The 22,805-nt window shown below is 28.4% G+C and overlaps 1 protein-coding gene across 1 annotated transcript; it reads left to right on the plus strand.

The window, feature by feature from the left end:
• The first annotated feature begins 5,477 nt into the window (after window positions 1–5,477).
• LOC114170071 (polyol transporter 5-like) lies at window positions 5,478–7,416 on the plus strand. Its single transcript, XM_028055552.1, has 3 exons — window positions 5,478–5,665; window positions 5,743–6,089; window positions 6,194–7,416. The coding sequence occupies exons 1-3, from the start codon at window positions 5,542–5,544 to the stop codon at window positions 7,256–7,258; spliced, it is 1,536 nt and encodes a 511-aa protein (XP_027911353.1). The 5' UTR covers window positions 5,478–5,541; the 3' UTR covers window positions 7,259–7,416.
• Window positions 7,417–22,805: the final 15,389 nt, after the last annotated feature.

A 22,805-nucleotide genomic window follows, 5' to 3' on the forward strand; every position in this document is an offset into this window, starting at 1 on the left:
TCTGAATTTTGCAATGCATGTGCAGTTTCTAAAATTCATCAACAACCCTTCCCCTCTTCCACCACTATCTATACTACTCCTCTTGAACTTGTTTTTGTAGACATATGGGGGCCTTCGCATGTTAATTCAATTTCGGGTGACAGATACTATATCTCTTTTCTTGATGCTTTCTCAAAATACACTTGGATTTATCTCTTACATTCTAAATCTCAAGCTTTTACAATGTTTTTAAGATTCAAAATCTTTATTGAAAATCAATTGAATCTAAAGATCAAAGCCATACAAAGTGACAATGCTAAAGAGTTTCAGGTTTTTGATAAGTTTCTTGCAGCTGCTGGCATCGTTCACCGTTATACATGTCCACACACTCATCAACAAAATGGCTCTATTGAGCGCAAACATCGACATGTTGTTGAAACTGGTCTTAGTTTACTTGCATATGCTGGTCTCCCTCTTAAATATTGAAATTATGCTTTTCTCAGTGCTACACACATTATCAATCATCTTCCAACACGTATTTTGAATAATAACACACCACATCATACTTTATTTCACACAAATTCTGATTACAACATGTTTCGCATATTTGGTTGTTTATGCTTTCCTTTACTTCGCCCTTTTCAAAACCACAAATTCAATTTCAAATCATCTGGTTGCCTATTTCTTGGTTATAGCTCTAATAGAAAAGGATACATATGTTTACATCCCTCAGGAAAAATCTACATCTCACGTAATGTTTTGTTTAATGAGCAAATGTTTCCTTATAAGACTACACCCAATCCCTTTGAACCTTTTGAGTGTTCGCAACCCGCTACCTCTCTACCACCTTCGCTAATTGTTCTTCCCTCAGAAAAATCTCTTACCCCTCCGCCTCACCCTGACCATTCCAACAACTCCTGTTTATCTTCCACTCCTTTTTCCTCTCCAAACACCATTACTGAGCCAAACACCATTACTGAGCCCAACACAAACACCTCCCTTGATACCTCTAATCCTTCTTCGGCCTCTGCACCTTTTCAAATAGATGACAGTAATGTTCCCTCACCTCCCCCACCTTCAAACATCCATCCAATGAAAACCCGTGCGAAATCTGGTATTTTCAAACCCAAAAGCTTTCAAACCATTGTCACCAATCCTGTGCCTACTTCTGTCAAAGCTGCTCTCACAGACTCCAATTGGTATCAAGCTATGAAAGTTGAATTTGATGCTTTATGTGCTAACCATACTTGGACTCTTGTTGATCCCCCACCCGGTTCACATGTTATTGGTTGTAAGTGGATTTTCAAAAATAAATATAATAAAGATGGCTCTCTGGAAAGACGCAAGGCACGTCTAGTGGCTCAAGGCTTTAATCAGGTTGAAGGTTTGGACTTCACTGAGACTTTCAGTCCTGTAGTCAAACCAACTACTATTCGTATTGTTCTTTCTTTGGCAGTTTCCGCAAAGTGGCCAATTCATCAACTTGATATCAACAATGCTTTCTTGCATGGTGATTTGCAAGAAATTGTATACACGAGTCAACCACCAGGATTTGCATCCAATACTTCGCAGGTCTGTCTTCTGCGTAAAGCTTTGTATGGCCTTAAACAGGCCCCACGTGCGTGGTATCATAAGCTCAACACAACACTTACTCAGATGGGTTTTTCATCCTCTATCAGTGATGCTTCATTATTTACACGCTTTCATAAAGATTCTATATTACTAATTTTAATCTATGTTGATGATATTTTGATCACAAGAAACAATGCCACACACATCAAATCTTTGATTTCAACTCTTCACAGTCAGTTTGCTTTGAAAGACCTTGGTTTGCTCAGTTTTTTCCTTGGCATTGAAGCACATTGGTCACCCACAGGGGCTCTTCATCTAACTCAAACAAAATATATTCAACAGATTCTAGATAAAGCAAAAATGCTTGACGCCAAACCACAACCGTCGCCAATGATTTCTTCTTTAAAACTTCTTGCTGATGCTTCAACAGCCTTCTCCGATCCCACTCTGTATAGACAAATCGTCGGAGCTCTTCAATATCTTACGTTCACCAGACCTGACATCACCTTCTCTGTTAATAAGGTGTGCCAGTTTATGCACAATCCACAACTACATCATTGACAAGCTGTGAAAAGAATTCTTCGATATATAGCAGGCACTCAGTCCCATGGCATTCGTTTCTCTCCATCCTCTTCAAAATCCTTACAGGCTTTCACTGACGCAGATTGGGGTTTTGACCCAGACGACCGTAAGTCAACATCAGGTTACTGTGTTTATTTCGGCAACAACATTGTCTCGTGGTCATCCAAGAAGCAAAAAGTGGTCTCTCGCAGCTCGACCGAAGCAGAATATCGAAGCCTTGCATCCGCAATGACCGATATCTCATGGATACAGTCCCTGTTACATGAACTTCATGTTGTTGTTCCCACTCCGATCATACACTGTGATAACCTTGGAGCTGTTCTCCTCACAGCCAATCCAATAATGCACTCACGAACAAAGCACTTTGAATTAGATCTTCATTTCATACTTGATAAAGTGAAACACAAACAAGTCTTTGTTCGTCATATCCCAGCGCGGTTCCAAATTGCTGACGCTTTTACTAAACCCATTTCTGGATCTGCTTTTCATGACTTTCGTCAGAAACTCACAGTGGTTACTGTCTATCCACCATGAGTTTCCGGGGGATGTTAAGTAGCTTTTGTTAGTTCTGTTATAGTTAGTTTAGTTTTCTGTTATTAGTTGTATAAAACTTACAACCCTTTATATAGGGTTCTTCTCCTTTCTCTTGAATATACAATCACCTCAGAATATTACCATTCTATTTTTCTTCTTCTCTCTCAAGTCTTACATAATTGAAGATTTATTAAAGTTAATTTATTTTTCTTATACGCGTCTTGTCCAAGTCTTGTAGGGAATTAAAAGAGATTTTATGTGATTTATGAGTTGATAAAAATATATTTTGTTCTACATTAATAGCTATATAATGGACTTAAACTCTATAATATTTTGTATTTAATTATTCATATTCTTCTTATATTCTTAAAGTAGAATATTATAAGGTTTGATTGAAATTTTTTGTTTTAGAAAATGCGAGTATATTTAAATCAAAGACATGAGAAATTGGTTTCTATGTGTTGTAAAAAAACATAGTAATATTATTTAATTGTCATTAAATAATTGTTGTGATTTTTTTTTCTTGATATACTATGCGCTTGTAACTTGATTTGATATTTCACGTCATAAAATATTAATTGCTAAAATTACAATATTATTTACAAGTGTCGTCAAATGTCACGAAGAAATTTTGATGAAAGGTTTAATTTGGACTTGTAACAAACTCACAAGACAAATATTTGCTAAATGTTTCACTAATCAAATTAATTTGTTCAATAACAATAACTACTCTCTTTCCTTAATCCTAATCTTTGTGATATTTAGCTTTTTCTTAAATAATTATTACTATGATATAACGAAAGAGAGAGAAATACTTAAACCAATATGCAATTTAGGGTAAACATCTTAGTCTCAAAGGTCTTTGGTATTTGATGGCATGTTTAGTATAAGTAATTCATAAAATCAATGTTATTGACCCTAAAAAACATAAACAAAAACCTTAAATTGTCTTCTTACATTTAACAGCGTGCTTCATGGATTGAATCTTGCAATAATTCAGATACATATGCCAAACAGTTATTTATTATTCAAGATTTATTCTTTTCAACAAAACAAAGAAATGTATCCTAAAATAAACTTTATGAATAATGTATTTGTACGTGTCTGTTTCACAGGGATGTGATTGTGAAACGATAACCAACTAATATTTAACACTTCTGCAGAGAAACATCGATTTTTAATGAGTGCGTATAAATTAATCACTGTTTTTATGGAAAAATTGACCAAAATAGAAAGATTAAAGTGAAGTTTTTATAACATGAACCAAAAGGAATTGTAATAACATAAAAGATAAAAATATTGTATTGAAGATCTGGTGTGTCACCACGTGGCTGCGATAACAAATTAGAAAATAAGTTTATCATAAACGAAATACATAATCTTATTTCACTTTATATAAATATTATTTTGTCGCATTACTTTTTCAATTTTGTTATGATTTATTTTTAATATGTTTTTTTTATAGAATTCGCACTTTAATAATTTTAATTTTAATTGTTCAAAATTTTAAAAGTAGTTTTGTTAAAAATGTTACAAGCTGGCTGCTCGTGATTATATAATCATACCATGAGTTTTAACATTTCCACTATATAGTTAATAAGACATAATAATATTCAATCATTATACCAACTTATATTGAATGTATAATTATTATATTTAGAAAATAAAAAATTCTAAACTTAAATAAATTGATATAGAATGATTTAATTTAATTAAAGGTCGTAAAAATATAATTATGTTAATACTTTTAGGGAGAGTTGGATCACAAGTAACGACTCAAACAATTATATTTGTGGTTTAAGTTTAATATAATTTATACGATTCTATTTTTTATACATGATGATGGTTATGTGTCACTATAAAACCCACTAGAGCTCTTCCATAATTTACTATCAACTATCACACATTTATGAATGACAATATTGATCAAGTTCTATTCCAAAATAAATATTATATTTATTCTTATTTGATAGGTTTATATATAGAGAGGAAAATTTGTTGAGAGACTGAGAGGAAAATTTATCCACATAAGAGATTATTATTATTTTTAACTCAAAAACTCAAAACAATAAACTTATTTGACCTTATATATTGCTAAGCTTTTTTTATTCTACATAATATGTAACATAGACTTACGCTTATATTTTTCTTATATTCTTACATTTAAAGATATAATATTTTTGTCTCATTTCTATGTTTTCGTGAAAAGATATATTCATCCATACAAACATATAAATTATTTTTACTTTTTTAAATATTAATTAAATAATTATTTTGAAAAAAATAAAAATCACATCATAAAAAAATGGTATAATCAACTATTCAATATAAAAAATGCACATTTTTCAATATTAAATATCAATATAAATTTATAATTTTATAAATACAAAAATATATCACATAACATTTGGATAACCGTAAAATAATCATAGAAAAGTATGTATAAAAATAAGTTACCAACCTAACAATAAGTATAAAAAAAATATGGAATCAGATATTTTTCATGTTTGTTTAAAAAAACAGTACAAAGGAATATTTAAACATGACAATAATATTTATTTTGATTATTAAATTTTGATAATTCTTTTAATAATACGGTCTCTTAAATGGTTTTAGAATATTAAAAATAAGAAAATAAAAAAAGTAAAAAATTATTTAAAAAATACTACATAAAATTGAAAAAATCATTTTCCTTAAGCACAATTATTTGAAGAATTTAATTTTCTTAGCCGCCACCCGCTTCTGGCCGGCTTTGGTTTATATAAGCACAATACCCTTCATCGTTTCCCTAATCTCTTAACATAATTATCAACAATATCGCCCAAAAAACCATTTTAACACGCTTCTCTGTCCCACATTGCTTAAGTGAAGACGATGAGTGAATCAAAGGTAGTAGAAAGTGAAGAACCTCATCAAACTCCAAAGAAGTTCAAACTCAACAACTATGCTTTGGCCTGTGCTATCTTGGCCTCCACCACTTCGATCTTGCTTGGCTATGGTCAGTCACATCCATTTCTATTTCAACACAATATAATACTCAATCATTACACAAATTTATACACTCTGATGTTATAGATATCGGTGTGATGAGTGGAGCAGCCATATACATAAAAAGAGACATGAAAGTGTCGGATGTGAAAATCGAGATCCTCGTCGGAATCTTCAACCTCTACTCTTTAATCGGCTCCTGCCTCGCCGGAAGAACCTCCGACTGGATAGGTCGTCGCTACACTATTGTTCTCGCCGGCGCAATTTTCTTCGTCGGAGCCATTCTCATGGGCTTCTCTCCCAACTACGCCTTTCTCATGTTCGGCCGTTTCGTCGCCGGCGTCGGCATGGGCTACGCTCTCATGGTTGCTCCCGTTTACACAGCCGAACTTGCCCCACCCTCTTCTCGTGGCTTCCTCACTTCCTTCACTGATGTTTGTTTGTTCGTTTGTTGCTTTATATATATTTTTTTCTTCAGCAAAGAAATTGCGTATGCATGTGAAGTGAAACACGCTAATCCAATCCATGCAAAATGCAGGTGTTTATCAATGTGGGGATATTGCTCGGGTACATATCCAACTACGCATTTTCAAAGATGAGACTGGAGTTAGGTTGGCGAATGATGCTTGGAATCGGCGCAATTCCTTCGATGGTTTTAACGGTGGGGGTGTTGGCGATGCCTGAGTCTCCACGGTGGCTTGTGATGAGGGGTCGTTTGGGAGAGGCGAAAAAAGTGCTTAACAAAACCTCCGACAGGAAGGAAGAAGCTGGACAGAGACTAGCCGACATCAAAGAAGCCGCGGGAATCCCGGAGAACGAAGACAACGAGGTGGTCGAGGTGAGCAAGAGAAACACAGGTGAGGGTGTGTGGAAAGAGTTGTTCTTTTCTTCAGCACCTGCAATACGTCACATGTTAATGGCTACCCTAGGGATTCACTTCTTCCAACAAGCGTCGGGCGTAGACGCCGTCGTTTTGTACAGCCCCACGATCTTCGAGAAGGCTGGGATCACCAGTGACACGTATAAGCTTCTTGCGACAGTGGGTGTCGGATTTGTGAAGACCATGTTCATCTTGGTTGCTACCTTCATGCTGGACCGTGTCGGACGGCGGCCATTGCTGCTGTCTAGTTTCGGAGGCATGCTGCTCTCGCTTCTCACACTTGCTATCTCTCTCACTGTGATTCATCATTCACACAGAAAGCTGATATGGGTCATTGGATTGAGCATAACCATGGTGTTATCCTATGTTGCCTTCTTCTCCATTGGTGCGGGACCCGTGACCTGGGTCTACAGCTCTGAAATATTTCCGTTGCGGTTGCGGGCACAGGGTATGGCCGTCGGAGTTGTGGTGAACAGAACCACAAGCGGGGTTCTCTCGATCACTTTCTTGTCTTTATCTAAAGCGATTACCATTGGTGGGGCTTTCTATCTTTATTCTGGTATTGCTGCATGTGGTTGGGTCTTCATTTACACCGTACTTCCCGAAACACGAGGTAAAACGCTTGAAGAAATGCACATGTGTTTTGGTAAATTTTGGGTCAAATCCAGCACTACCAAAACAGAAGAAAATTTGATGGGTGCAGGAAGAAAGAGCCGAAGATAGATGAGAAGATGATGAAGAACCAAAGTCTGTTATGGAATACAGATATGCGAACTAAGCTTAAACAAATTTTTTCTTTCTGCACTTCCGTGATCGCTACCCGATCCTATGGAAATGACTAAAATACCCTATTGGTTGTAACACGCAACCCTGCTATGCTATCAAGTACACTTATTTTTCATCTTCGTTCGTTGACTTAAAAAGCTTATTTTAAAATATATTTTATGTGTTTCAAAAAGTTTATTTCAGAAATCTTATTTTGAAAATCATATTTTAGAACGCATTTGATATATTTTGAAAAGTTTATTTTGGAAACGTGTTCTAAAACTCTCGTTCCACAAGTATCATATAAGTTTTAAAAGGACTTCTTTCAGAATTTATATTTTAGAAAACTTGATCTATAATGCAATTCATATGTTCCAAGAAACTTTTTCTAGAAAATTTGTTTTAGAAATCCTAATCTAAAAAAGTTTTTCTGAAAACTCTAAAATACTTGTTTAACAAAGGTAACCGGTAGTAACTTTTCTAAAATGATTATTTTATTAATGATGGAGATGTGGGATGAAAAAAGCGCAATCCAAAGAAATATTAAACCTCCAGCTGTGGATCATTCCAAAACGGGCTTGTGAGGATTGGTTAATGATTGGAGATACAGTTTCTTTCTGCACCTCCATAAGTTAATTCTTGCACCCCTTAGGTAATAGACTTTTCATTTTACCCCTTTTTGAATTGTGTAATTAAAAAAATATTTTCAGATTATGCAATCTAAAAAATTTTCAAATTATGAAAAATGATTTTTTTTTTTGGATTGTTTAATTCGAAAGTTAGAAATGATTTCCAAATTATAAAATTTGAAACTAATTTTTTCCTAAAAAATGGCTTTTAAATTATAAAACCCAAAAGTCATTTGGCTTCTAAATCACATAATTTGAAAGTCATTTTTAACTTTCAGATTATTTAATTTAAAATCTTTCTAAAAAAATTTGGCTTCCAGATTACTTAAAGTTTTTTTTTTTAAATTATACAATTCAAAATCAGAACAAAAATTTACTTCATCAAAAAAATTATTCGTTATCATAATTACATAAATATGATTTTCTTTCTAGAATATACACGTTATCGTAAAAAAAAGGACAAACTTTATAAATTAATCTTCTACATGACATTAAAAAGATTTTAAAAAAATGAAAGAATTAAAAATTGTCCTTAATTAATGTCTTCGACATTTTTCTACGATTATGAAAGGTTTGTTTGGTTCTTCGTTAGTGGGCGATTTATCAAATATCACTCAGAAAGATTATGACAAGATGGAAAAGCAAAAACAAATGATATCCACAACTTTAAAATTGCTAACAGTGCAAAGCCACAACCTTCTTCATGTAAATCATGATTACGTTAATATAATGATAAATCTTATTAACTGAAATGAGGTGTATAAAATTAAATATTAACGAATGATAGGATAATAAATAATATAATTTATGATAAATTCGATAAAACTAATTTTATTTTATTTTCAATTACATATATTTAAGACCACTCCTTCCTTCTTTTCCAACATCTTCACTATGATGTCCAATGCTTTTTCTGCCACATTTTTTTTCCACAGGGAAAAGCAAACATGAACATAGGTTTAACCGTACGAAACAAAAGGCGAAGAAAGCCACACCACAAGATCAATAGAAGTTGGACTCAAATTGATTACTCACATCACTGTTACGTGAATTGGACTATTGGGCCTTTGGTCCCCCAAACAAATAGAGGATCCAAGTGTTTGCTTTTTATATTTTCTTTCTCCGGTTCAATAACGACAACGTAAATAGATGTAACTTATTTTATCGATCAATTTTATAAGGTTAAGTGAGATTTAAAGTTTATTTTTTAAAGTCTATCATAATAAAATTTGTTGTTTGTTTGATTTATTAAGTTATTTATTAAAATTTATTATTTGTTGAGTTTATTGTGTCACTTATTCATTAATGTCTAATCTTACGTCAATTACTGATAAAATAAGTTAAACTTAGTAAGATTAAGTTACTTAAATATACTTTTTTTTAACATAAATAAAAAATAAATTTCTCATTACATATTTAAAAAAGACAAATTATTTGGTAATCATGTCACGTTATTGTTGTTGAGAATAGTAAACAGAGGAAAGGTACTGTTGTATCAGCATGTCCCTACCAAAGTTTTGGAACTTAGTTTGGGTTTCCAATGGCGATAACACCTATATGGTTGATGGTGATATATTAATAAACCCAATTCAGAAAAAAAAAAAAAAGTTAATCTTCACATGCGCATGCCTCAGCATGAGTTCTTAAGGTATTGAAGATCGACAAGTGTGTTGTGGAACAACCATACAGATTTTTGAGGAACTTGTTCATTTTCGATCGTTCTTCTTATTTATAATCACTTTCTTGACTCTAATCAATTAATTAAACAACTTATTATTTTAATTGTTTAAGCCTCTTCCAATTTTGTGGTGCCACTCGTGTTGGAATCTTCAATTTTGCCAGATATTTCAAAGCATTCAATGTGTTGACTATAGTATTTGAAAGATTAAGATCGATGATTAAAATGCATAAACCAAATTCAACTTTTATAAAATTTAATTAAATGCTAAAAGTGTTTTATCCTACGTACCCATTTGGAACAATTAAACTAATCAGATCGAAATGAATAAAATAAACTACTTTAACCTTCTTCTAAACGGCTTTAAGGATGTGAATTATTTAAATTATTATTATCACTTAACGTTTCATCTCAGAACATGTTTTTTAATATGATAAACAATTTAGTTAATTATCTTTTGAATAATTCAGTTTTTTTATACATTCCGTATCAATTTTTTTAACTTGAAGTATCTAAAATAAGCAAGTTGACGTGACTGTTTTTAAGTTTTGTTGTCCCTATCGTGGCATTGATGTTATGCATTGTTTCGCTGAAAGAAGAAAACAACGAGATATACTAGTTGAGATCTTGATTCTTGTGACAAATTTTATGTTATTTATTAGTACAAGCTGGTCATAATTAATTACTAGCTTAAGTTAAGTGACTCGTTTTAGACTAGCTTTGAAGTAGCCGTTGTTAATTTAGTTAGTTTATTCAATTATTCTTCATTTTCTTAATCATTGCTGTTAATTTATACTACAGCACAGTTACTGAAGAAATTAAAAACATTAATGGTCAAAGGTTAGGTCAGTGATGAGCTCTTATTTTATACAAACTAACACTAAAAAGTAGTAAACACATTAACTAGTTTCTTGAGTAATACGCGTGGCTTTGTTACTATTCTTTACCATGTGATGAAAATTAAATTAAAGCGATAACAATGTCTAAGAAGATGATATTTTATATGGAATGTATCAAAATTTGAATACTCTGATCTAAAAGATAACCTTGATTTTAATAATAGATGTTTTATTTTTCTTGTATGTTCGGATCCGATCTAAGTTTGTTTGACAATTATTATTAGTGTTCCGATACATCCAATAAGTATCACATTGTTTAGGAGTCAAAGTCAAACACAATATATATACTTTTATCTTTCTTTACCCTTTGAAGCGTTTTGTTAGGACAAAATCATGACCGAATTTCACACTGTTTCAAAATAAACAATACTTCAGAAACGCGATTATTGTTCAAAATGATAAATGTCTTTAAAAAAAAAACCTCAAAATTAAAAAATTAAAGGCAAGCCAAGTTTTGGTCACGTCCCATTAAAAATAATTCCAATCAAGAATATTGTACATGTATATCATTAGTTATAAATTTGCTTTGAACCTATAATAATGCATGTGAGTGAGTGTGTATATTTATCTCTAGAATTGTCAAAAAATACGTACAATAATACATCTACTAATTGCTGGTTGATGGGTCGGTTTCAATGAACAATCAATGAGAGGGGACCCTATGTTGCTTAAATGTCACTTTTTTACAAATTTCAAAACATGTGCAGATCATGTTGACTAATTAATATCCACCTTTTCATTAATTAACACAAATTTTTTAGCATTATAGATGGAATTTGGAATTTTTTTTCAAATTTTTTTAATTATATTTTATTATTTTAAGTATTTTCAATTTTAGTCACTTATTCGGAAAACGAGTCAGTACTTATTTCTCTTGATAATGACCTGTGAGAGTAAAATAGTATATGATGTTTACTATTTGTGTATATGTTGTTTTTGGTGGTGACTATCTAAACCTAAAGTTAGATTGTTCCTATGGTTGATCACTTAACACGACAGTAAAAATAATGTTCGTCATATGTTAATGTTTTTGTTTTTGTTTTTCTTTCTAAATATAGATTTTAAAATCGGTCAAAGTAGGGTATTTCACGTAAACTCTGGAACTTGTTGAATGTGTGTCACATACAACCTGCAAATATTATTAATGAATTTACTAAAAAAAACAAGTTGTTTGTGCTCAACTTGTTCTTTGTCGTGATTTGTTCATGTTGCAGTGATGTTCCGTTGAGTCACTGACATTGAAGACAATAGCATGATATGTGTTTTATTGGATTTTCCAACTTTTATCATAAAAATGTCACTTTTATAAAAACTCACGTAGCACGTGGATTGACAGTAAAAACAAATTAGCAAATATAACTAAATTCGAAATAATCTTAAAAGTTATTTTGAGTCCAATTTTTTTAATATATTTTAAAATTAGTGATCATCATAGTATTTTGAAGATATACTATAGAAATAACTCTAAATGTTGAATTATGGATTGGAATAGATTTTTAAGGTTTTTGTTTTTACTGATCATGATTTATATCCAATTATCATTGATTTCTGTCTTTAATTTATAAATTCAATTATTCATTCCATAAGTAGCAGCAGGAATAATATTTTTTTAATAGTCTAGGTTAACTCATTAATTAGCATTTATATGAGGAAATCTTTACCAAATTATAAGTGTGATTATTGGGATCCATCATATTATGTCATTATCTCCATTGATTATCATTTATCTGTGGATGGATATATTTACTTAACAAGTGACATCATTAGAATTTTCATATTAATTGATTACCTTAGAGATTCTCTATTTCCTTTATTAGTAGACGCCTTAAGTCATCACAGGTGTATGCATAGGAATGGACTAAAAAGTCTACAACCACACTATCATAACCTATTTTAAAATTATTAACATATAATATATTCGTTCATCATGTACCTAATTAAATTTAAGACTTAATTCCAAACTAAAAATGTAAAATTCAAGAATATTTTAAACAAATAAATCATATATATAATTTCTTTAATAAAAACTGTAATCTTTTATATAATTTTTGTAGCAAAAATTATAAATATAATTTCTATGACACAAATAAACATTTTCATAGATAAATATCATAAACTTTCTTATATAGTTTTTCTAATAAAATTTTTAAATCTTTTAATATAATTTGTTTAGACAAAATTGTTATAAAATCTTTACTATTGAGTTGAGATCACAACTCTCAAAACAATTTCTTTTTTTATCATATTTTTATTTTCATATTACTTTACACGAGACCTTAAAAAATATCCATTCAATAAAATGTTAAGGAGATCTGAATTCAATTATATAAAACATTAATATCATCTTTAATTCAAAATCTTAATGTAATGAGCTTATCAGTTTTTATTATTATATAATATTTTACTTTTTTATTTTTAATCAATATAAAATTTATAAAATTTAAACTGACACTTGAATTTCTAATATTAATTTCATAGGATAGCGATCTATGCTTTCATGTTGTCAATTTTAATAATTAGTTTCCACATTTCTTCTTGTCTGCATATATGATTATTCTCTCCGCTCCAAAAGCACTGAAAATAGTCTACAAAATTTTGGATTTAAGGTCTGACACTAGTTCAAAGTTCTTCATGATGATGCCTTCAATAACCTCCACACTTTCTCTCTCTGCTTCTCGAAAGACCATTGTGTGACATGCAAACTCAAACATTTGGCTTCACTTTGTTTTTTCTACACTTCATAATCCTTATGAAACCAATATCTGTATTCACGATTTTTCCTCTGCAAACAGAATGTGTACAATTTCTGAAACGGGGCATGGTAACAATGTATCATCCATGATGACTTCTGAACAACCATACCTCGTCTAGGGTTGACATCATTGTCTAGGGTTGACATTATTGATGTTTGGTACGATTCGATTCATGCATCAAATACAACCCATTACATTGTTTTCTTTAATTACGTTTTTGGATCATTGAGTTCTAGAGTGAAAATCAACGAAATTTGGACCTAATTTTTTTTTAAAAGAAATGATAATTTAGTTATTTTTGTAAATTTTTTAAAATAATTATAAACCATTTTAATTAACAACTTCAGTTATAATAAAAAAAAATTAGTTTGTATCAAAAAATTTAACAAAAATATCAAATTGCATTAATTTTTCACAAATCAAGATGAAATAGTATCGATTTTCACAAATCAATACCAAATTAAATGGAATAAAGAATTGAACAACATTTTTTGACCAAAAAACACGATAAACAAAATGAGTAATTAATTTTTTTTTAGTTACACTCTCCGGGAGAATAATAGAGCTGTCAAAATGTGTAATCTGGTTCGACCTACCACGGGTTGATCACTTAGTGAGCCAACCCAACCCAGTTCACTAATTAGCAAGTCAAAAAAATTCTAACCCGACCCGGCCCACCGCGGGTTGGTGGGTTAAACGGGTTGTCCCACGGGCTCACTTAATAAAAAAATACAATTTTTTTTATTTTTTTTAGTCAAAACTAGATTATAATTCTAATTAAAATCTAAATAAACTTTTATACAATCCAAATACAAACAAAAATCACAAAAATACAAATTATCTATGTGTTGATTAAAAAAAATAACCTAACATGACCTAAATGCAAAATCCAACTTAACAAAAAAAATACTTGTGTGACTCTTTATTTGCGGGTTGGTGAGCCAAACCGGCTCGCCACAAATTCAATTCAGATGAGCCGGATTCTAGGTGAGCCGGATTCTAGGTGAGCCGGGTCAAAAATTAACCTGTATTGAAATTTGTAAAAAATTTCAATCCAACTCGATCCATTCCGTGATGAGCCAGGTTGACTCGCGAATTTTAATCCATTTTGATAGCTTAGCGAATAGTTCACTCCACCATTCCAACATAAAGCTGAAGAGTAGACCAACCTGGATCCACGATAAGGATTCTGAAAACAACGACAATTCATAACTAAATGCATTATGAGAGATGCTCATTGCTAGCCACCGCGGGAACCTTGCAACCCATGTTACACATTTCTGGGAAAACCTTTCTGTTTTCACCCCAAACTTCATTTTCATCTCAAATTATTCACTAACCTATGTGTCACGCTGTTCTCTTTCTCCATGCTCTTTCTATTTTTAAATCATTTCGGAATAAGAAATACACAAATGAAAGGAACTTGCTAAGGATTTGTGTCATTGTTGATGGACCAGCCATATCCAAAACCTTTTTAATTGCATCTTCTGTACATGCGTGCGTGTCTGTTTTGTCAGCATAGGTAACACCACACAGCAGAAATAGAAAATCATCAATCAACACCAACATAAGGTTTTGCAGCCTTGTGCCAGAAAAAACCTGATTATATATGTAGTTTTATTAAGAAATAGGTTTTAAGTTTACGATTTATATATTTTAAATTAGTATTGTTTTTAAATGATATGATATATATATATATATACCTAGAAAATGACGTGGGACTTCACATAGGTTTGGAACACCAACTTAGTTTAATGATTTTTCTCTCCGTCATCTGTGAAGAAAAAGTTGCACGTTCAGCTGGAATCATTGAGTTGGTACAATTAGTGCTCATCGTTAAAAAATTAAGCAATTTTATACTTTCAATTCAAGGAGAGAAAAATACTGATAACCACTCCTTATTGAAGTTGGTGCCCGTATAATATAATGGATGATCTGTTTGACAGATTAAAATATGCTATGATAATATTTCAATATATATATATATATATATATATATATATATATATATATATATATGAATTTAGATTTAGTTTAACTTTACAAAATCGTGTTTATTTTTGTTTTTAACTGTGTTTGATTCACCCATTAACACAAAAACATTCGATTTTGCATGTCTGACAAGATGGTCGATCTTGAAGTAATTAAAGATAATGATTGTTAAGCTTATTTATTTTAAAAGGAAAAAAATGGAAAGCATAAAATATTGCCAAGGTGAAGAAAACGCACAGTGTGGAAAAATCAAGTTTTGGAAGTCTTACTTTTTATAAGCATTGCAATACAGACATAATTGCAGTGCAGTTCATCGTTTTACAACTTTTCTTTTTTCCTATAAATGTGGTCTTGGATGTATTCACATGCGATAGCGACTACGATGAAAATTTAAAACTTTGAAAAGACCACACAAGAAAATATATGCGTACCACACATGGCTGAAATGTTCAGTGTTTTACTTTAAAAAATTATACTTTTTGACACTTTTTCAAACAAACAAAAAATGGAGAATTCATTTTAGTAATATAATAACATATATTAGTATTTTTAAGTTTAAAATTAAATTGAGAAATAAGTTTAGTATGTACCATAAAAGGAACCACAGTGTTAGGTATTCAAGTATGAGTCTAAGTCCTACGTTGATTAAAAATAAGAAAGTAGAACACTATATAAAAATAAAAGATTCATAAATTTATTGTGTTAAAGTTTTGTGTTGAGAATGATGTCAATGTCTTATGTGGTTAAATTCAGATTCATTGATATTGTATCTTTTCAATAAAACTTTTTTTATAGACTTAACAAGTGATATCAGAATCAAGTTCGTGTGGTTACCAACTTAAACCAGACTCTGTACCGAAAGTCTTGATACTCGAAAGATCCGACACAAAGCAAATTAAAGTTATTGATTAAAAGGACAATTGCACCACAGTTACATGTTCATTTATCAACATAATCTTATGGAGATATAAAGCTAACACATTTTTAACTTACATAATTACAAAGTATATACCCATCCTCACGAGTCACCTTGAAAGGAATAAAGAGAAAACTGGTATTTAAAAATTAAACTGTCATTACCATTAACTTTCCTATTTCTTACATTCTTCGTTGTTTTTCGTCATTTTAATAGTAAAAAGTTCGTATTTGATTTTACACCTATAGTTATTTTATTTATATATGAAAAGCACATCAATTGTTACATTTTATATGTATTCATTATTAGACAATTTTGACTAAATGAATAGGCTATGCTTAGACGAAAGAGATATTTGAGACGTGTAATAGAGTACAAGTTAAAGAGGAGAAAAAAAAAATAGCAATAATTAGTAATATCATAATGGGAATATATTAACCATTCGTGGAACATAAACTAGGATGAGTCAAAGAATCTATCGTCATTGTTTAATACGTATAAAATTCATATTAGTTTGGCTTTGAATATTTGAGCTGTTGATTTGTCTAAAGTATTAGGAATTAATTAGGAATCTATGTACAGTGTGATGTTTGGCGGCTTAAGATTTTATGATAAGTAATTCATGTTAGTTCGTAAAAACGTATGAATGTTGACAAAAATAAAAACCTCTATTGTATTGTGTGTATGCAACATAAACATATGGTTCAGGCTTCAAAGGATTGCACCATACTTATAATATAATTAATGAAGAAAAAACCAAAACATTACAAAAACCATGTTGGTTTTTTAGCTTGTTTAAGATTGTCTACCTTTTAGTTTATCGAATTATTTAATGTTTTAACCTCAACTGTATTGAAATAGTATAGTATATCATACATTTGAGATTCCAGATATTGGTCTAGTTAAAAAAAAAAAAAACATTTCTGTAAAATTTTCTTAAAGTATAAAATTATTAAATGTATTGGATCATTTAGTATGATGTAATTGATTATATTTCTTTGAAATAAGTGTCTATCATCATTTTATAATTATCTAGGTTTTATCTTATTATAATTATAAAAGACACATATCACATGTTATTACATTATTACAAGAAAATATTTCATTAATAATCAATTTTAGTGATTCAAAGTTGTTAGTCACTAATCAATTTAGATACCAATTTATAAATAAAAAACTATTGATTATTAAAATAGTCACTATTATGAATAAAAAAATATAATTGGTTTCTAAAATTTAGCTACTAAAGAAAATTACTCACTAAACATTAACTACCAAGATTTTTGTTAACAAAAGAATTGGTTTCTAAATTAGTCTCTAATTAATTAGTGATAAATTTAACAACCAATTAGATTAGTAACCAATATTTTTTATTTTTATAAATTAATATCTAAATTGGTCACTTTATACAATATAATTTACGAAATTAATTAAATTTATTATATATATATGTATATATATATATATATATATATATATATATATATATATATATATATATATATATATATGCATAAAGCTTCGTTAAAACATCACGAGGGAAAGAAAAATATTTAACCTTGCATTAACCTCAACTCCTAAAAAAATGTGAGATTATTAAGATCATCAAAACATTATTTAAACAATATTTAAAGTAAAAAACTTATTTTTAGCAAATATATCTATATTATAATTCAGTAGCATCTCAATTAAACTATATTATTTTTGTATGTTATATTATTTTTTTATTCTTATTATTCTTCTTCTTCAATTATTTGTAATATTTATTGTTTGAATTATCCAAGAACAGCTAAAATCCTGAAAAGATGTCTAACATTCTTTTATTATTCAACAACATATTTATTGATTGTTCTTCCTTCCCGCTGTGTTGGCATTGATACGTGTCTGGTTGGTTGGTAAATGATAACCAGTTAATGATTAACATGTTGTGCCTATAAATATTAACAAGGGCACACTTGCTATGTAACATTAATGTTCACAAAAATCATATAATAGTGTAAAGTTTGTTAGATAGTTTTGTTTCTTAGGTATAATTAGTTATTGTTTCGAAGATATTTTCAGTATAAATATTGTAAATCTACATTGTCAATAATATAACTACAAATATCCAGAGAAAATTTGTCTAACACTGATAAAATCAATTTACAGTATATATCTTATAAAATTATTAATTTAGATTTAAAATTTATTTTTTAATTATAATATTATTTATTAAACTTATCGTTCTATTTGATATTAAATCATTAAGAAATATTGAATTAAATATAAAATTAATTTTTAACATAGTTTACGAAAAATCTTAATATTTTTTTCTATTTATTTATAGGTTACTTCCTAAACCAAAAAGTAGTTTGATCCCGACCCACAATTTTATTAAAATGGGTATTGAGGTGGCCGTGGAGATAAAGATAAGGGTAAATAATATATAAATGTGGACCATTATATAATTGTTAAAAGATATGCATGCTCAAAGACCAAGGAAACCTATTATTCTTCAACTTATACAAATCTGAGATCACTTTGGACCTTCTTTCAAATGTTTTGACTTGAGTGACTTACCATGTGATCCATGACATCAAATTATTCCGGATCATTTTGCAAATTTCAATCATCACTTTTAGGATAATGTTGACAAAATAAATTAAAATCTAATTATAAATGTATCTTTATTGCGAATTTTCAATGTTTTTTTATTTATTTAAATGTTATGATGCTGTTTCAATGATAAGACGCTCATTACTGGAGTTAAAAGCAGTCAAATTTGTACAAATTCATAAAGTTCATGTTTGTAATATTGAATAAAAAACAATTATTTATTGATAAGTATAAGTTGGTAATGGTATTATTATTATTATACTTTATTTTTTCTGTTGACTAATAATTCACTATTTTGAAAACTTCTATTATGCTTGGGACATACCATACTTGGAAGGTATGTAAAAAACAATAAGTAATACTATTTTTTCTATAATTTATATATCAAGATTTTTTCAATTTAAGAAAGAATTGGAAGTTTTCTTCATGTCTTAAAGCCGTAAAAATGTATTTTATATATTAAAATTATAACTTATTATTTCAGTTATATAAAACTAATTTTTATCTTTTATATACCCAAATTAAAATAGAATTAGAGAAATGAATAATCAAACAAAGTGCGTCTTTTGTGTACACAAGAAAGAAAGAAAAAAAAGAAAAGAACAATAATTGAAGTTTTAAGTGGAGCGCCGTAACCAAAGCAAGTTGCAATTTGTTGTTGTTTGATACTTCACAAGTAGACTTTCGAAGTCTTCGGTGGGGCCCATCTTATATACGAATCTCACCGTCATTGTTGACCCATAGAAGTCATAATACCAGTAAATTAACAGATTTATTATTTCTTTTATTACTTTTCTAATGTTATTTTACAATATTTAGATATTTTTAATAACTAATTCCTTCAAAAGAATTACAGATTTAAAAATTAGTTAAGTAAATTATTTTAAATACTAACTATAGAAAAAGATAACCTATTTTTGATCTGTCCATTCTTTACACAATCTTATAATATGAACTTTTAAAATTAAAATGTAGTTATATCATACACTTTTAAATATATTAAACTTTATATGGATTTTAAAAATATAAAGAATTAGTTTTCAATGAAATGAAATATTATGATAATTTTTAGTTTGATTCATAGTTTTAGAAATAATTTAAAATAATCAATAGAATAAATATAAATAACAAATCACACGTTAGCCAAAATAAATTTATTAAAATAAGATGTGTCAAATAAACAACTCAAATATTATTATACAACGCATTAAAATGTCAAAAAAAAATTATCAAAATTTAGTTAAAAATAAATAAATTTATTTTTAAAATTAAATATTAAATTGAGTCAAAATATAAAAAATATTCATTCTAATTTTTATTAAAAATTAAGAAATTAAAAACATATATAACTCAAACAGTACCATGAGTAACATTATCATCACAAATTTGATGAAAAAATTATATTAATTTATCTTTTTTAGGAAAAAAATTGGATTAAACAAAATTTAGAAAATAAATCATCATAATGCGATATATTTAAATATTCTAATTAAAGGGTATTCCTGATCAGTTTTTAACAAGACATAAGTAAAATGATGTAAATTTCCATACCTTTTATTTCATTTAATGTCTTTAAATTTTAATTAATAAATTAACTTGAATTGATCGTTGTAGAAATTGATAAAAAATAATTAATTAAAACTCAAATAAAAAAGTTATGCAAGGTGAAAACTTTATTATTTAATGCCCATTCCATTTATATTTAAATGCATGCCGATTGCTATCAAAATTGTTTACCAATTGAAAAGAAATTGTTCCAACGAAAAGGGTTGACTCATGAAACAATGAATTTGTTATCTTATATGAATAGTTACTTTTTATTTATAATTATCTTATCTTATCTTATCCCTTTAGGATTCACATAAGACTAGTTTTAATACGAGTCAGCATTTTCCTAATTTTTGTCATTTTTCTTTATTTTCTTGATTTTTGACATTATTGCTTTGATTTGATTTTTCCTAAGTGGGTAAGTTTTGATATAATTTTTGTCACCATTAGTGAATCTCGATATAGGAGGTGAGTGATTATAGTATATCCTAATTTCGTGCATGATACCAGATCTTAAAATCACATAAATAGGTTACATTATAAATAGATTACATTATAGATACGAAAACTCAATTTGGTAAATATCCTAGTATTAGGAAATTATAAGAAGCATGTATTGAAATAATATATAAGCACCCAAAAAGGCCCGAATAAAATAAGCAATGTATCCAAGTGGCAAAACAAAAAAATTTAATGTTTAAAAGAGAGAAAAATACCTATAATGTGAAAGAGAGTAATTGTTTTTTTAACAAACGGTTAAATTTTTTTTGTTACAAATTGTTTTTGATATTTGTGATTTTGACAATTATTTTAACCACTAAAAAATTTATTTTGACGACTAAAAACTAACACAAAAATCATATTTTTTTAGTGTATTTACAATAAAAAAACATTTAATATGTGAATACTAATTCATTTATATAATATACTTTTAAGATAAATGGTTGAATTATTCCCAAAAGAATAAATTCTTGTTTATGATGTTTATTCAAACAAATATTTTACATAAATAATAAATATGTCTTAAGATGGATAATATATTGTCAATAATTAAAAATATGCATATTTCAATGCAAATAATTATTGGTTTTACAATGTGAATAAGTTAGACCGAAACTTCAAAACATAGGTCAAATTATAACTATCCTTTAAAAATATTAATTAATATAACTTACTCAATTAAGGCCTTTCAATATAATGCCATGATAAAAGTCAATTTTTTAACACATAATTATTATATAAATAAATATTATTTAATTATAAGTTAGGAATAAATTTGTTTGTTTAGACGATAATATTATAAATGCATACGAATATCAATATTTATATTTTTATTGAAAAAAATAATAATAATGAAAATTCTAAGTCAAAACAAAGTTTAAGATGTTAAAACTAAATGATTTATGAGTAAACATTTTAGAAAATATTACTTAAAAGTTAACTCATTTGTTAAGTAATTCTTTAGTACCATGATATATGTCTTTGATCTCGGAATGTATGTATCAAAGAATGACTTATCAAAATATAGATACACATTTATTATAATTAAAATAAATACAGACGCGATAGCCCATATGTACGTATTTTTTAAATATGTATGATATTATATTAGTAGGTGATAATATTGTAATAATGTTATTAAGTTAATATATAAAATAAAATTATATTTATTAAAAATAAAGTGAAATATATAAGAAAAAATGAGAGAATAACAGTTGATAAATAAAGAAAAAAAGAATAAGCAGAGATAGATAATTTTATAAAAAAATTTATAAAAATTATTGATATTTTAATAAATAATTATAATTTAAAGGGTAAATTTGATATTTTGAAATATAGACAAAAAAAAAGAATCATCTTTATCTTTATATATTGTTATAAATGTTCACATCTCATTGACAAAAGACCTAATTTATTTTTTCAACTATACCATACTCTTTAATATTTTCAAATATAACATAACTTGATATTTTCAAACATAAATATTTTAAAAAATAACATAACTTCACCACCACTAAGATATGTCATGTTTATCTTACAAATATTTTATATACATAATTTAAACAAACTATATAAATAAATTTGGAAAAGTGTCACATTAATAATAAAGGATACATATAATTCTCTTTTATCCAAATTTATCAAATTAAAAAATATACTTGCTTTTAAGTATTATTATTTATATCTTTCTCTTAATAACATAAGAATCGGAGACTTTAAATAAATAATTATATTTGAATGACTACGTGAAAACAAATAAAATAACAAAAATACAAATGAATGAAAAAGAGACGGCATATATCATGTTATTAATAAATAATAAAAATGTAAAAGAATAAAATGACTTAAATGAATAAAGAGACAAATACGAAATAAACTCAATATAGATTAAAGGATAAGACAGTATCTAATTGAGCAAAGATTAAATGGTGTCAACGTGTAATTAAAAATAATTTATATAGCATAACTATAAATTAATAAAGAGATTCATACAA

The sequence above is a fragment of the Vigna unguiculata genome, chromosome 11 (genome assembly GCF_004118075.2).
Source record: "Vigna unguiculata cultivar IT97K-499-35 chromosome 11, ASM411807v1, whole genome shotgun sequence".
NCBI lineage: Eukaryota > Viridiplantae > Streptophyta > Magnoliopsida > Fabales > Fabaceae > Vigna > Vigna unguiculata.

Coding starts and splice junctions, on each gene's coding strand:
- LOC114170071 (XM_028055552.1), top strand. CDS start 5,542: ATGAGTGAATCAAAGGTAGTAGAAAGTGAAGAACCTCATCAAACTCCA. Junction 5,666..5,742: donor TTCGATCTTGCTTGGCTATG/GTCAGTCACATC, acceptor CTGATGTTATAG/ATATCGGTGTGATGAGTGGA. Junction 6,090..6,193: donor TCCTCACTTCCTTCACTGAT/GTTTGTTTGTTC, acceptor TGCAAAATGCAG/GTGTTTATCAATGTGGGGAT.